Raw genomic sequence first — 15770 nt, 5'->3', positions numbered from 1 at the left:
GCCTTTCACGTTGAGAGATCGTCCCAAAGATTTGTACCAATTTGTGGCAGTCTTTTAAGTGGCATGTGCTGAGGAGGAACTTTGTATTCAGATAGGCCGCACTCACTGCAAATAACACCTTTAAAGGTGGCAGAATGTGAACTTTTATTTAATCCAGATAGTTCGGGCTGGATTGAAGCTCGGTTCTGAAGGAACCTGTGGCATCATCGAATTTTAAAAATAATAATTTTGTTTTGTTGACTCAGGCCAAATAAGGCACTATTTCCAATTCATTAAATGAATCATCCCTATATACAGCTACTGTTCACATAATAGATGGATGGGTCAGCGTGCACTGTTTATTTCTGAGTAATATAACCCTTGGAGCTACATTCTATGCCTGCAAGAACTTGCACATAAACCAATTGTCACACTTGTCATTGGAATAACTGGTCTCTCATTCAATATATTGGATTTTAATTTGACAACGGCATCATGATCAGTGGACTTTATATTTCTCCTGGCATGTGACAGAATCTGTCAGGCAGTTGTACAGTCAATTTGAAACCTGTGCAGGTAGGAGAATACATATCAGTGTACATTTGTTCTATAGTGGCTTAACCCTCTATTAAACTGCACCTTCTCATTCTGCTCTAATTAACTTATTAAAATTCATGACATTTCAGACACATTAGAATTTGTGATAACTACCACATGCCTGTTAACCTGATGTGCAAGAGGCGTGCGTTATATATATAATATATATATATGTTCCTGTAACATCGCTTCATTTACACCCTATTCACTTCCATCAATATGCATTGTTCTGAACTGGATATTAGCAGATTAATGGCCAGCTACTGCTTTGCTGAACTCTCTGAGAACTACTTCAGCGATTACATGCACTGCATCGCTCGCAACACAAAGTTTGGCTAAGTGTTGTGCAATGTGAAATTAAAATACAGTACAAGTGCACTCTTGCAGACCAGTAATGGGATTAATACCTCAGTGGGTGATGGGGCTGTTAAGATTTGGATGGGATGGGAGACTAGTTGATCCAGTGGATTAGCCCACACTGACTTCACTTCTGGAATCCGTGTTTGAATCCAGCCAGGATTGACAGGCAGGGAAGTCTGCTCTGTCTCATTGGTAGCTTTAGGGACTTGTTTGAAATAAGGTTAGGCAGACTTATCCCAGGGGTTAGTGTGTGTGCATTTACAAAGCAAAATCTCCATTAATTGGCAGTGTATTAGCATTGTCACTTGGAGGGTGGTGGGAGGGGGGCACAGGATGGCTGGTGTAGGAAATGCAAACTGTCAGGTGCTGTGGTTAAGGGTGTTTTTTTGAGGTTGGAATTGACGCAAGATATTGGTCCAGAGAAAATAAGCTTTTCTCTGTCTTTGTTACAGTTTGTCTGAGAGTCTCTTTGAGTGCATGAAATGGGAAAGAATTCCATTTTCTAGGACAGCATAATAAATGCGATAATATTTATTTGGATTTGATATAATGTCTCATGTCGGGAGGACATCTCAATGATCATCACAGGGATTACAGTGAAGTGTGGCAACTGTTTTTTTTTATACGGCAGCCAATTTGTGCATAGCAATGTCTCACATTCAGCCATGAAGTGAGTGATTGATTTTATCTGGAGGATTGTTGGTCAGGACACCAGGAGAAACTCCTTTTCTGTTTTCGATAGTGCCATAGGGTCTTTAACATCCACACGAACAGGCCGATGGGACATCGTTTTAATGCCTCATCCGAAGGACAGCACCTCCAACAATGCAGCACTCCCCCAGCACTGCATTGGAGAGGCCAACTATGTGAGTTTAAAGTCCTGACATGGGACTTCAACTCACAATCTTCTTACTCAAAAGTGAGAATTGCTGCTGATACTCACACGACTGTTATTAATCCGCACCTTGAACAGTACAACAAATAAAGCCAAATGTTGACTTTTTAATTTAAGCAAATTGCTGAATTTCTGGTTGCTTTAAAATCTAACTTGAAGAGAAGCCAATCTTCCCAGAGATCTGACAATGTCATCATGGAACTGATTTGGAGGTTTTACTTAGATTAAGAGTGGGATTTTTACTGTCTCTCCTCCTCGGATTAATTCAGCCTCCAAGCAGCTCCTTATTATATAATGCAACAAACCAGAGCTCCTAACATGCACAAGATTGCAAGCAAGGTCCAGTTGAAGAACTCTCTTAGGACTATTTAATCTCTTCCTTCCATAATACCCACCATGCTTTCCTATCATCACGGCATCACAATGTTTCTTAAATGAGCCCGTCTCCTCACCTCACCCTCTGTTCCTGGTAACTTATTCCATAGGGTTCATTCTGAGATGTGTCCATCCTGAACCCAGACATGGTTTCCACGTAATTGCTGGTGGCAGCAAACTGAAAGATGATGTACTAGATGCTGAGTCTTGAAAGATAGACGTAAACATATTTTTCTAACAAATGAGGCAAACTTGTTTTCCCTTTGAAGGAGCGACTGGATTAATTGGATTTCCCATTGAACTACTTCAGTCAATGGGAAAATCCAAATGAGAGACAATTTCAAAGTCTGAAATTGCTGTGGGAATCTAATTTGAACACACAGATAGATTGAAGGGGGATCAGGTCTTTTGGTTTGCCAGACCTTTTGGTGCGTGATGTGTAAACACAGGGCAATCAGACAAATTTCCTCCCTGACTGCTGTCAAAACAAGTTCACAATAATAAGTTAATAAATTATATTTCAGGATTGCTCAGGTGTTATGCTAGAATTTCACATTTTAGTGATCTAAGACTAACAGTATTTTAACAACTGCAAACTATTATATAATGAGGAATGTCGTCATAGTTAGTGTAAGCAAGAAAGAGAATGAGTTAGTGTTTGTAAAATGCTGTGGATGACTTCCCAATGTCAGAGGGATTTATCACAATGAGACAGAGCTCAAACTCTGAGCCAAGACAGTTAGAAGTGAGTTAAAAATCTTGGAGAATTTCTTCACAGGGGGTTGTGGGAGGCTCTACCCTGGAACACTATGGAAGTGGAATCAATGGGGATGTTTGGTAATAATAATGATAATAATCCTTGCATTTGATATAGCACCTTATCATGTCTCAAAGCGCTTCACAGAATATACTGTAAAGTGAATTGATTGTATATTTAACAGAGAAACAAACAACTATGTGAGTAGTAGAGGTATTAAGGGGTAAGGCGAGAAGGCAGGACATTGGAATTAAAAGCTTTGCCACGATCAAATAACTGATGAAAGAGGCTTTTCCCTTGCTGAGCGTCTAGTCTTGCCACTGTGCAGCCTCTGCGATGCTATCCTACGTCAAAGGCGGTGTATCAGTTCAAGGTGTTGTTGATGATGACCAGAATGGCTGGCTCTTGTTCCTGCTTTTCTATGTTCCTCTACGTTCCTACAAATGATTACGAGAATTCGCTAAAGCATTTAAGTCACTATTGTTGCGGTGCTGGTGGCTGTTAAACACACCACGAGGAAGGAAGTGATTTAGTGATTTGATTTAGTTATCAAATCTTCTGTTTATTCAGCAATTCCGAGGCATCATTTGAAGAAACCATACAACTTTTAGATGCAATAAACAGATTTTTAACTTAGTCGTGGTAAGCCTGCTCGCAATGCTCACATCTTCAGATAATGCTGAGGTGTCACCAGAAATGACAGCATTGAATTATAGCTTTTATTTCCAGATTTCTAGGAGTAAAATTCACTCGATGTTCAAAGATATCTGCTGAAACGTTGCTAGGACACCCTTTAACTTTTGTAACCGCTTGTTTTTAGCGGACGTGAAATCTGATTCACTGAGCTGACCTGAGGTTCAAGGACAACAGAAGGAAAAGCTTTCGTTCGAACCAACCAATCTTTATGAAGCGTGTGCGTGTGTTTGTGTGTGTGCTTTAACTTCCTCTCCAGCATTCAGATAGTCAACTTTGATATTTTTAGATTTCTTTGTGTTGTTGCAATGAACACAGGAAGTGATTTACCCGTAGAGTACTAAAATGGCAACTGAGGGCTTCAGTCAGATCCTTGTCTAACCGCCTTCTATTGCTGGTGATTTACAGGCATGGTATTCTGTTTTCAGGCTCAAAAAACCCTGCGTGGTGTCTGTGAGAGGTGTCCGAGCTCTGTGTGGGCTGTAACATTCACTGAGCTTGTACAGCCCAAATCTTAAACACTTCCCACGGAGCTTTCAAATCCTGATGTAAAAGAACAAGTGTTTGAGGTTCACAGCCACTGGCTGGATGTCCCAGATGCAATACCGCAATTAATTGTACAATGCGAGTTAGGGTCTTTCAAGCAATCCTTAAAGTAACATTCGTACTTTGATGGGGTTTCTTAAAGCATTTCAGAACGGTTTTCATTTGCCACTACAAAGGTATTTCCCTGGAAAACGGGTCTGTAGAATTTTATTGGGATCAGGCAGAGCAGAATGCTCTGGGCTGATGTCCTGGTCCCTGCGTCAGAAACATCCACAACTGACTGCTCGGAGATCTTTGGCCATCTTGTGCAATCAAATTCAACTTTCACATTGTCTCTGCCTTTGTGCACTACCAGCAATTGATACAGTAGAAGTAAACCACGAGTGTGATTTTACAGACTAGTTTATGGTTAGAACATTAAATTATAATAATAATAATCCTTGTATTTGATAAGACGCCTTATCACATCGTCAAGACGTCTCGAAGCATTTCATAGAATATACTGTAAAGGGAATTGACTGTGTATTTGGTGGGCGAACCATGGTGACCAATTGCGCACAGCGGCATCCCACAAACAGTAAGGGATTATGAGAATTCCCATAACAAGCTGCACACCAGAATCTCTCTCCATCCCACTGTTCAGTCTGAATCAATTGCCTTCCACAGATTGCACTTTCTCTTTTACAAATTACACTCTCTCTCTCTCTCTCTCTCTCTCTCTCCCACAGATTGCACACTCTCTCTCTCTTCTTGTCTAGCTCCATAGGAACCATCCTGCACTATGCAATATTTGATCACCTCAGTCCACGTTTATCATTATGGTATAACCCTCAATCCTGTTCTTAACCAAATATTTGTCCAGTCCCTCATTGACTGAATTACTCAACACAGGATAAGCTGCTCTGTCTGGCATTCTCCTTTACACAGCCACTATTCTGTTTGGAAATGTAAACTGTTCTCTAGTCTCACTTGATATTATAACATTTTTACTTTCTTAAATAGTCTGCTTGATTGACATTTTCAAAGCTTTGTAATTACGGGGAGTCCTGAAGCTCAGTGGTTAGAGCACTCACCTCGCGAGCGAGAGACCTGGGTGCGATTCCCAGCAGGTCAGGGTGAAACCTTGGGCAAGTTTCCTTACTCCACACGCCTGATAATAATCCCTCAAGAAAAAAATAAAAAAATAAAATAATAATTTGGTCACTCAATCCACAACTGTTTGTGGGACACTGCTGTGCGCAATTGGATGCTGCCGTTTCACCCACAAATATACTGTCAATTCATTATCATTACAAAGATGGTATTTTAGTAGAAAGCTTATGATGAGATCCTACTCCATATTATATTAAACACTGTGGAGACAGTTTGACAGTGTGCAAATATTATATATTCATTAATTTGGACGCCGAACAATGCTCAGAATGTGTGTTTTAGTGGAAGATGTGTACATTTAATAGTATTTGAAGTGAGGTGTACTGCCGTGGCTGCAACCATTTGCTCTGTTTCAACATTGCACTGTTCCCCGTCCACAAGTCAAATACGCATTGTCCGTCAAGCTTTGGCCATAACTCAACTTTCCTGTGGTTTTCAGAAGAAGTCCGTTTTAAAATATAACCTCAAAAGTATTTGACTATTTCAGCTGTTGTGCTTGCAAGCCGCTCTGTGTCCAACGTGGGATTAATAAACCTCACTACATTTTCAGTACTGAACTGTCCAATGAATATTTTGGGAGAGGAACAAGTGAAATAGCACTATTCCAAGATACTAAAGGTTAAAATAATTACTGACAAAGTCAAATAAAAAATGAGGCTCTGCAAGAATGATTGGCAATTTCCCTGATTTATTTATCTTTGGAGTACAATTGACGTTTAGTCATTTTCATGTTTGTTGTTTAATAAATTGCTGTTTAATCAGAGTTTTAACTATGTTTCCACGCAAGTGTATTTTGAGCAGCCCACTGACTGAAGATCAAATGAGTTTGTGGCGGCTTCGCACGTAAATACTTGTTTCATTTGGAAATATTTTCTTTTTAAGTTGACAATTTATTGGCGGCTTTAAATCATTTTTATTATGTTTATTTAACTTAGTGGTGACAGATCATGAATGCATGTTGTTTTCGACTGCGTGCCAGTGTTTAGGAAGACTTGTTTGGATAGCAGCTCTGGAGGCACACAAATCAGGTTGTGTTCCTGTGAGTTGAAGGTCTGTTCCGGTTTACTGGGAGCATGTTAAGGTTGAGCTACTGATACTTTTTGTCATCAAAACTGCTGGCGTGTAGGAAGCTGCTGGATTTGCCTCTACACATTGAATGTGTCAGTGAGAAACAGAAGTTGGCACGGTGTTTAGAATTGAACATGCTGCACTCGAATCACTGCTTCTTTATTGGGTCTGAGCATCACTTCATGTCAGCGCAATTGGCTGCCGCGTTCGCCCACAAATGTACAGTCAATTCACTTTACAGTGTGTTCTGTGCAGCGCTTTGGGACGTCCTCCCGACGTGAAAAGCGCTATATCAAATGCAAAGATTATTATTATTATTATTATCTTCCAAGTATAAATGACTGAAGCTGCTTGAAATTGATGCTTTTTTTTTGGTAAAGCACTCTACTCTTACTTCCGTATTTTCCTATGCAATACAGTTCCACAATCATTTTTTTTTTTGGTCAGCCATCGCCAAGGTTAAGAGTAATCCAAACCGAAACAGTCTGAGAGTTCCTCATGTGTCTGCCACCTACACTTGGAAATGTACCTGTTTCTGGAATGTTTCCAGTGAATTATTAGGCACAGGTTGGCCAGGGTCAAGGCTTGGGGGAGCCCAGAGTTTATGTTTGGATACTGCTGAAGTTTAACCACCTAAAACTGCTTAGCTTGCCATTGAGCACTGCTCAACTATCTGCTTTTAAATCAATTTGATGGCATCTTCATTCCTATGCCTCAGCACTCGCACCAGCCGAGGGCTTTGAATTATCAGTTTTGCCACAGATTCTGTATCTCTCTTAAGAAAAACTCAATCAAGAAATACTTCTGCATCTGCTCCAGCAGATATAGCTCTGAATAAGTAATGCAGTGATATCTTCTTTGTGAAAACCGCAGCCCAGGGAATTTCCTGTTAAACCAAAAGCATAACAAACAGCTGCGGCGAACGGTTATCAGGTATGTTTTGGAAGGGATATGATCTGTTAAGCAGATGTGATAGAAATATTGCCCAAAGAGTTTACGTTCCATGTATTTTTTTGTCATTAGATAGTACATCTCAGTCAGGATTTCTCCTTTAACTGTTGATGACCACATAGATTTGGACTTCAGATCTGATAGGTGACTCTTCTCTTTACCTGTAGCCTACAATCTCTCTTGTTTGCATCCTTGCCAGTTATTTGCTGCTCTGAACTTTCCTCTGATTCCTTCCCAAATACCTCATCTGCCATCCCACATGCCCTATTCCTCCTCGAATCTTTGCTGCTTTCAGATCAGTGCTCATCATATTGTCTTTCATTCATTCTTGTTCAAGGATCTCAAAGCTGCCACAAACCCTGCATTACTGCTTGAATTACCCTTCATGTACACAAATATTTCCCAGTGCTTCTCCTCTAGGTTCCAACCAAGACTACTACCCAGGTTATTACCAAGGGAGTAATAATCCCTTCAAAAATAATAATGTGGTCAATCAATCCACGACTGTTTGTGGGACATTGCTGTGCGAAATTGGCTGCTGCGTTTCGCCCACAAAATATACAGTCAATTCACTTTACAGTGTATTCTGTGAAGCGCTTTGAGACGTCTCGAAGATGTGACATCTCAAAACGCGTTAGATGTGATATTCACATTTAAACAATGGACAGACTGGAAATCCTCCTGTTATCCCCTCCTTCCTTGCACGCCCCAACCCCCTCCCCCTGCCACACTCACATTAATTGAGTAGAATACCCTCAAAGAGACAATTGATTCTTGCGGGTGTGAATGGGCTTTGTTAAAACATTACAGTTATTTTGGCTGGATTTTAGGTTGGCTGGATTACATTCGATTGTCTTTTTACTGGATATCTTTAACAAGGAGTTACCGTACTGCAGGTTGAGGTTAATATGACCTTCTGATCGCAGTGCTGTCTAGCTTGTTCCTGTTTCTTATTCATAGAATTATGATTTTCATTAATTAGAATGTCCATGAGGTTTCACTCAGAGCTACCCTGGACTTTGCAGGTTCAGATGACAGGATAAGGATTCCCCGGCAGGAGTTGTTGGGAACGTGTGACCAGTTTGCCGCGCAAACCATTTTTTAAAATATATTGTTGATGTTGCGCTGTGAATTTCCTATCATGTCCAACAATCCTCCAGATAAACTGCTGATTCATCTCATGGCTGTTTGTGGGAGTTTGTCCCTCGCAAAACGACTGCTGCCTTTGCCTACAAAAAGCAGTCGCCATGTTTGACGGTCATTAGAGGGGCTTTGCCCTTCTTTATCTGTCTTAAAATTCTACCTTAAAACTACCTCTTAGACCGCACCTATGACTCCACCTCCCCACTCATCCTCCCCACATTCTTTTCCTAGCTCAGGTCCAATTTCACCACATTGAAGCACTCTTTGAGATGTTATCCGATGTGAAGGGGCTATATAAATCCAAGTTGTTGTTGTTGTAGTGGGAAGGATTTGGAGACACTGACAACAGGCACCATAAGTTTGTTCTTCTTATAGAGCACCAATTGCACCTGCGCTTAATAATAATAATAATCCTTGCATTTGATATAGCGCTTTTCACGTATTCTCGACATCTCAAAGCGCTTCACAGAATGACTGTAAAGTGAATTGACCGTATATTTTTGGGCGAAACGCGGCAGCCAATTGTGCACAGCAGCGTCCCACAAACAGTCGTGGATTGAAAATGACCAATTTATTATCGTTTTGTTTTGGAGGGATTATTATTAGGCGTGTGCAGTAAGGAAACTTGCCCAAGGTTTCGCCCTGTCTGGAATTGAACCCAGGTGTCTCGCTTGCAAAGCGAGTGCTCTAACCACTGAACTACAGGACTCCACAGAAAGCTTGTAACTTTCTACGTTTATTTCTGTATTTCTAGACCTTCAGTAGTGCAGTTGGTAGACACATGCCCATTAGCCTGTTTGACAAATAAGCTGGATCACGGGAAAGGTGCTGCAAAGCCAAAGACGATGCTGACAGATTAACCATGAACTGTGGAGCATTGCCAGTGACTCCCTGGTATAAAATAAATGAGGTCTGAATAAATGACCTCAGGAATGATCCCAAAATGGCTTAGCTATTTCTAATTTGGTAACTCATCAAAATACAATATCTCTTATAGTTATACATGTTACTGACATTAAATTTAATATAGACATTCATTCTCCCCATAGAATTATAATTAAGGAATAATGAGACAGAGAAATGATTTGCAAGCCACAGGTCACTTTTTGAAATACTGCGGCTTATTTCAAGATGTAGAGTCACCCTATAAGACGAGGCAGGGGACAAAAGATCATTTTATTTCCTTTTTTTTTCAAAAACTGATTTGAAAGCCATCAAGCCGTATTCCAGGCTCTCTCTCCTTTTTTCAAATGAGTTACTATTGATTTGAGTTGGTTTTGACAGTGTACCCTTCAGGCCAACGTGGGTCCATTCATTGTAAGTACACTCAGGAGATGGTTCATAACTGACTTGGTCAATATAAATTAGTTTTCCTTGTGCTAGTGTACGCAGGAGAAGCAATTTAGATTGGCTAATGAAAAACTGGATCACTCGACACCACAGAGACTGATCATCATCTCTCTGCTTTAATAGGTGAAAAGCTCCTTTCAGATTAACTTTATTTGAACACAGAAGCAGCGAAAATGTGTAGGCAGGTACTGTTTCGATTTAAATAAACCGTCACAACAGACTATATCGGATTTGTCATTAGCTTAACAATTTTTCTTCTGTTCAAAATCAATTTCAACAAAGACGGGGCGTCTAATGTAATGATTGCTAACCCACACAGCCAGCATTCACCCTGCCTGCACCTAATGTTTTGGCTTTTACTGAGTGCCGAATTTGTCACACAGGCACTTTCTGGCATAATGCTGTTAATCTTTGTTGTGAAAGGTGCCTGCCTTCTCTGCAGACAGACGGCATGCTATTCAATCCATTACACAGACAGATTTAAGCAGGAGGGATTGCAGCTCAATACAGGACTCATTTTTCACTCACATTGTGGGCAAATATTCTGATAATAGATGCTTTAAGGGATCCAGGTAGTGGAATTTTATTATAAGATGTTTCACAATATAAGTTGAACATACGGAATTTATGTTAATTGGCAGATTTACACTGCCGTGAGTTTTCCCAATAATGTTTATAATGTACACCCTCTATGAAGGTTCTATTTTATCAAATTAGCAGAAACATTCCCCAGTTATACCTCTCAATCCTGGCACAGCTTCCTGTTCAGTGTGTGTTAAATATTGTGCTCACTGAGTGGTGGGAGGTGTGAATAATGCGGCAAGAGCTGACAAGAAAATGTGTCATCTTTGTTATCTTGTACCAAAACAAGGCTTCAAGTGTAAAAAGTAATTCAACATAAAGTGGTTGAGTTAGGTAACGCTACTTCTTAATTTTATCCGGGTTGTTCCAGATTCAAGACGTCTCAAAGCATTCACAGGCTTTTTACTGCGAAGTGTAGTGACTGTATGATTATGAAGAGGGCTACACGCTGTAGATGCAAATTGTATTGTAGGCAAATGGGAGGTGATCGGAAGGCAATTTGGAGGCATTCCAACAGTACATGTAAATGGTGAATTTAATGATACCTGCGAAGTTTGGCACTTAAGTGGAGATCCTCCCAATTGATGCTACCTTTATCTTGGTATCTGTCTGTCTTGCCTCTGAAGCCAAATAAAAATACAGGAGCCTGAGAAATGCCAATCAGCAGCTAGTTTCTGCCTATTTACTTTTATTTGGCTTCAGTCCTGGATTTGCGCAAGTGAAATGCGTGTATATAGCCATCCTGTTACAGTAGTAATTGTTGAGTGCCCCACTCTATTAACCTCTGTGGAATTACTTTGTCTATGCTAAACACTTTTGATGAGCATTATGGAATAGATCTGTAAATGTAATTACAAATTGAACTCCATCCCGCATTCTCTTCACCTCGCTCCCTCTCTTGCTTCCTTCAAGGCATGTTTCAAGTCCCTCCTCTTCGACCGTGGCTTTGGCCACCCTCCTACCCTCCCTGCCCTCCACCCTCCCTGATACCGACCCTCCTGCTCGGGTCCAAATCCCTGACTGTCCAGAGCCTTGGGACGTCCTTCCGACAGGAAAGGCGCTGTACAAATGTCATTTTGTATCGTATTACAGGAGCTGCAAAATATATTGTAATTTAAATCTCTAGGAGGTTATGGTTGTATAAATGGCAACACTGGATGTTTTGTTCAGATGGTGATATATTGCGGTTATTTTAAATGCTCTTACTTTTATTTCTGCAGTTTGTAAACCAGGATTCTTCAAGGCCTCACCGTACAGCCCTTCCTGCAGCAAATGTCCTCCTTACAGCTATACCCACAAAGAGGGATCCGTTTCGTGTCGGTGTGTGGAAAGCTACTTCAGAAGAGACAATGATCCACCTGTCATGGCCTGCACAAGTGAGCATGCTTTAGTAACCCATGAACCTTATTTCTAAATCCTTCAGACAATCCTATAACTTCAAAATGCATGGGCAAATTTTGCAATATTTCTCAACCAGATTTCAAGGACTCCATCGGAGTTTATGATAATAATAAATAACGATCCTTGCGTTTTCTACAGCGACGTATCACGTCTTCGAGACGTCTCAAAGCGCTTCATGGAATATACTGCAAAGTGAATTGACTATGTTTTGTGGGCGAAACACAACAGCGAATTGCACACGGCAGTATCATTCTTCTGATAGTAAATTGAGCACCGGGTGGAGGCTGTTCAGCCACTCGAGCCGGCTCTGCCACACGCCATTCTATGCCACACAGGCTACAATCTCGCCTGAAAGGCTGCGATGCCCTTCAAGGTTAATAACTTGCTGAACACTTATTGTGTAGCTTAAACATGAAGAATTGCCAATTGTTCGAAGTATCGGAGGGCGGTCAGTGTCTGATGAACCTTATCCCAACATAAATCATGTCTTTAAGCAGAAGAAGAGATTAGAGAGTTCAAAGTGTCCTCTGTTTTAAAGTGAAAGGGTCGTCAATTAGGAACATAGAAAATAAGGTACCAGAGAAGGTCATTTAGCCACTCAAACTAGCTCTGCCACATGTGCAATCTCCCCTTAATCCCATCTCCTGCCTTGTTCCCATTTCCTTTAATATTTTTATTACAATTTACTATTGTGGTCTATTGTTGGTGTGCGATTTGTTTTAAGGTCTAATACGTTGTGAAATTTGAAAGCAGAAGAGTGATACTTTAATATTTTTACTTCTCAAGTATCTATGCATCTCTCACTTAAATCCCTCAACCTCTGTTTACCTAGCGGTAAGTAGGTAGTAGGGTAATAAACCCTTCAAAAATAAATATATAGATAAAACAATAATAATAATTTGATCACTCAATCCATGACTGTTTGTGGGATCTGCTGTCCGCATTTTGCCCACGCATTATACAGTCAACTCACTTTACAGTATATTCTGTGAAGAGCTTTGAGACATTTCGAAGACATGCTAAGACATTATGTCAAATGAAAGGATTATTATTATTAACGGATTTCTCATCTATGTCTTTCTGGGGCAGTGCGTTCCAGGTTCGTATTACACTGCAATTCATCTCGAACCTAAGGTTATGTCCTCTTGTAACTGATGGACTCACCAGGGGATAAATAAACACACATTGCTTACTTTGTCTAGTCCTTTCATAACTCAACATAATTACCACAAATTGCTCCTCAACTGCAGAGAGTACGTCACCAACCTAACCAGCCTTTCCCTACAATTACCTATATTCAGTACAGTGCCAGCCAGAAATGATCTTTGTAGTCAGTATGGTTAGCTGTTCCCCCTTCTCTTGTGGTGGGATGAAGTCCCATGGAAGCTAACAACTACTTCTACAGAATGTTTAGGCAACAGTTGTGTTTCCTGGATGTTATTGTAAGTACAAACAAAACTGCAAGGAATGGGAAGAATTGCAATAGCAGAGTGACATTCCGAGATACCTATCAATATACCTTGATGTTAAATTCGACTTCACGAGAGTACGATAGATGACGACTGAAGTTTACTGTTTTGGCAATTTGCTCAGGTGGAGTCTGCACAGATCTTGTAGTTTATGCATCAAATTAATCTCAAAATGTGGAAAGTGATGTGACATATATTAAAGCCAGAAATAATTGTCTTAAGTACATTGTTGATTTCATTAGGTTTATTTCTTAAGAATTAGTAGAATCATAGACTATTACAGCACAGAAGGAGGTCATTCAGCCCATCGTGTCTGTGCCGGCTCTTTGGAAGCGCTACCCAATCATTCCCACTCCCCGCTCTTTCCCCATATCCTTGCAAATTTTTCCTCTTCAAGTACCTATCCAATTCCCTTTTGAAAGTTGTTATTGAATCTGTTTCCACCACCCATTCAGGCAGTGCATTCCAGATCGTAACAACTCTCCGGGTAAAAAAAAATATTCTCCTCACCTCTGGTTCTTTTGCCAATTATCTTAAATCTACGTGCCCTGGTTACTAACCCACCTGGCAGTGGAAACAGTTTCTCCCTATCTACTCGATTAAAACCCCTCATTATTTTGAACACCCCTATTAAATATATGAAACATAATGCTTTTAAACAGTGTATTTTTTTTTCAAATTAACTTCTAGTTGAGCAGCGTTGCATGGAAATAAATTATCGCCCAATTTGGAACAAATCATTTACTTAATCCTTTTGAGATTTAACCATTTACGTGGGTCGGGCATCGTAAGGACCGGGGAATCAACATTGTGTTTTTTTTGTCATTGGTGACAGGGCCACCTTCTGCTCCGCAGAATGTTATCTCCAACATCAACAAGACCAGTGTTATTTTGGACTGGAGCCCTCCTATTGACACCGGTGGGCGAAAGGACATCAAGTACATCATCGTCTGCAAACGGTGCAGTGTGGACTTGTTCCAGTGTGAGGAGTGCGGCAGCGGTGTCAGGTATATCCCGCAGCGGTCTGGTCTCAAGAACACCTCGGTGATGGTGATGGATCTCCTGGCTCACACCAATTACACCTTCGAGATCGAAGCGGTGAACGGAGTGTCGGAGATGAGCCCAACGCCCAGGCAGTTCGTGTCCGTCAATGTCACCACAAACCAAGCGGGTAGGTACTCCTCGGTTGGCTTCTTTGGGATTCAGACAGGGATTGTAAATGCACTTCGGTTCATTGCCGCTGTGATCTCCACCGACAGCTGAGCATTTGTGCAACCTCCTGTAGCTCAGTGGTTAGAGCACTCGCCTCGCACTGGGTTCGATTCCTGGCAGGGCCAAATGTTGGGCAAGTTTCCTTACTCCACACGCCTGATAATAAACCTTCAAGAAAAAAAACAATAATAAATTGGTCGCTTCAATCCACGACTGTTTGTGGGACACTGCTGTGCGCAATTGGCTGCTGCGTTTCGCCCACAAATATACAGTCAATTCACTTTACAGTCTATTCTGTGAAGGGCTTTGAGACGTCTCGAAGACATGAAAAAGCGCAATATCAAATACAAGGATTATTATTATTATTATTTGTCGTCGACAACTCAAAACATTTGTTTTTGACTCATCTTTTAGAATGAGTGATTGTTTGAGTGTCAACTGGTTGCGATGACGACCTGAATTTTGATGGAATTCTTAAGACGGGTACAGTGCAGTCCTGTTCTGATGCATTTCGTCGTTGCTAATAAAACCGGTTCGCTGTGAGCGGTTGGCCAGCTTCCTGCGCTGTGAGGCACATTCACAACAAAGGCACCTTGCATGAGCAGGTTACGTTGTGCATTGATTGTGATGGTTGTGATGTCCGTGCAGGGTAAGGAAAGTGCCGTAAGTGACCTGAGAGTCAGCCATTTTTAGCACAGGAAGATGGACAACTTTCTACTCGCACGTGGAGTGAAGTTATTAGTCGTGTGATCGGTGATATCACCGTACAGAAGTGATGAGCAGCGTTTGTGCCCAGTTACTGATTTAGAATATATGAAACCGAATTGCCGAGTTATAACAGGGCTGCATGGAAGTCCACGTGACTTAATCATTTGCAATACAATGTAAGGTACATAAGAACGTAAGAATTGCTCGGTGAAAGAAGACCAAGGTCCATGTACTGTAGTTCACCTTCCACCATCCTGGCAGTCGCTAGACATGTCATCTCCCAAACTATATGCTGAATCCATGAGATATTATTTGAATGAAAACATTTGATGCAGTGTTTAGCAATGCAATGTTTAGCACGTAATATGTACGGCATACGCTTTGTTAATGAGGAAAATACTAATCTAGATAATAGATGATGTATAAATTGCTTCATTTTGTTATGTTTAAATGTCTTCAAAAGAAATATGAGATTATTTCAGTCATTTTTCCCCTTTTTCTGTGTCTGTGTTCAAATTCTGGATATGTAGTT

At 40.8% G+C, this 15770-nt stretch overlaps 1 protein-coding gene across 1 annotated transcript in view; it reads left to right on the top strand.

Moving 5' to 3' along the window:
* LOC103182112 (ephrin type-A receptor 5) overlaps positions 1–15770 on the top strand; it is a 161170-nt gene that overhangs the window by 79189 nt on the left and 66211 nt on the right. The window contains exons 4-5 of the mRNA XM_007898969.2: positions 11669–11824; positions 14154–14489. Of these exons, the coding sequence (XP_007897160.2) occupies positions 11669–11824; positions 14154–14489 (492 nt within the window). The remainder of the gene's footprint in view (positions 1–11668; positions 11825–14153; positions 14490–15770) is intronic.

This window comes from Callorhinchus milii, unplaced genomic scaffold, assembly GCF_018977255.1.
Source record: "Callorhinchus milii isolate IMCB2004 unplaced genomic scaffold, IMCB_Cmil_1.0 Scaffold1, whole genome shotgun sequence".
NCBI classification, from domain to species: Eukaryota; Metazoa; Chordata; class Chondrichthyes; order Chimaeriformes; family Callorhinchidae; genus Callorhinchus; species Callorhinchus milii.
The sequence above is the reverse complement of the archived record's forward strand: the minus strand, read 5'-3'. Positions and strand labels throughout refer to the sequence as shown.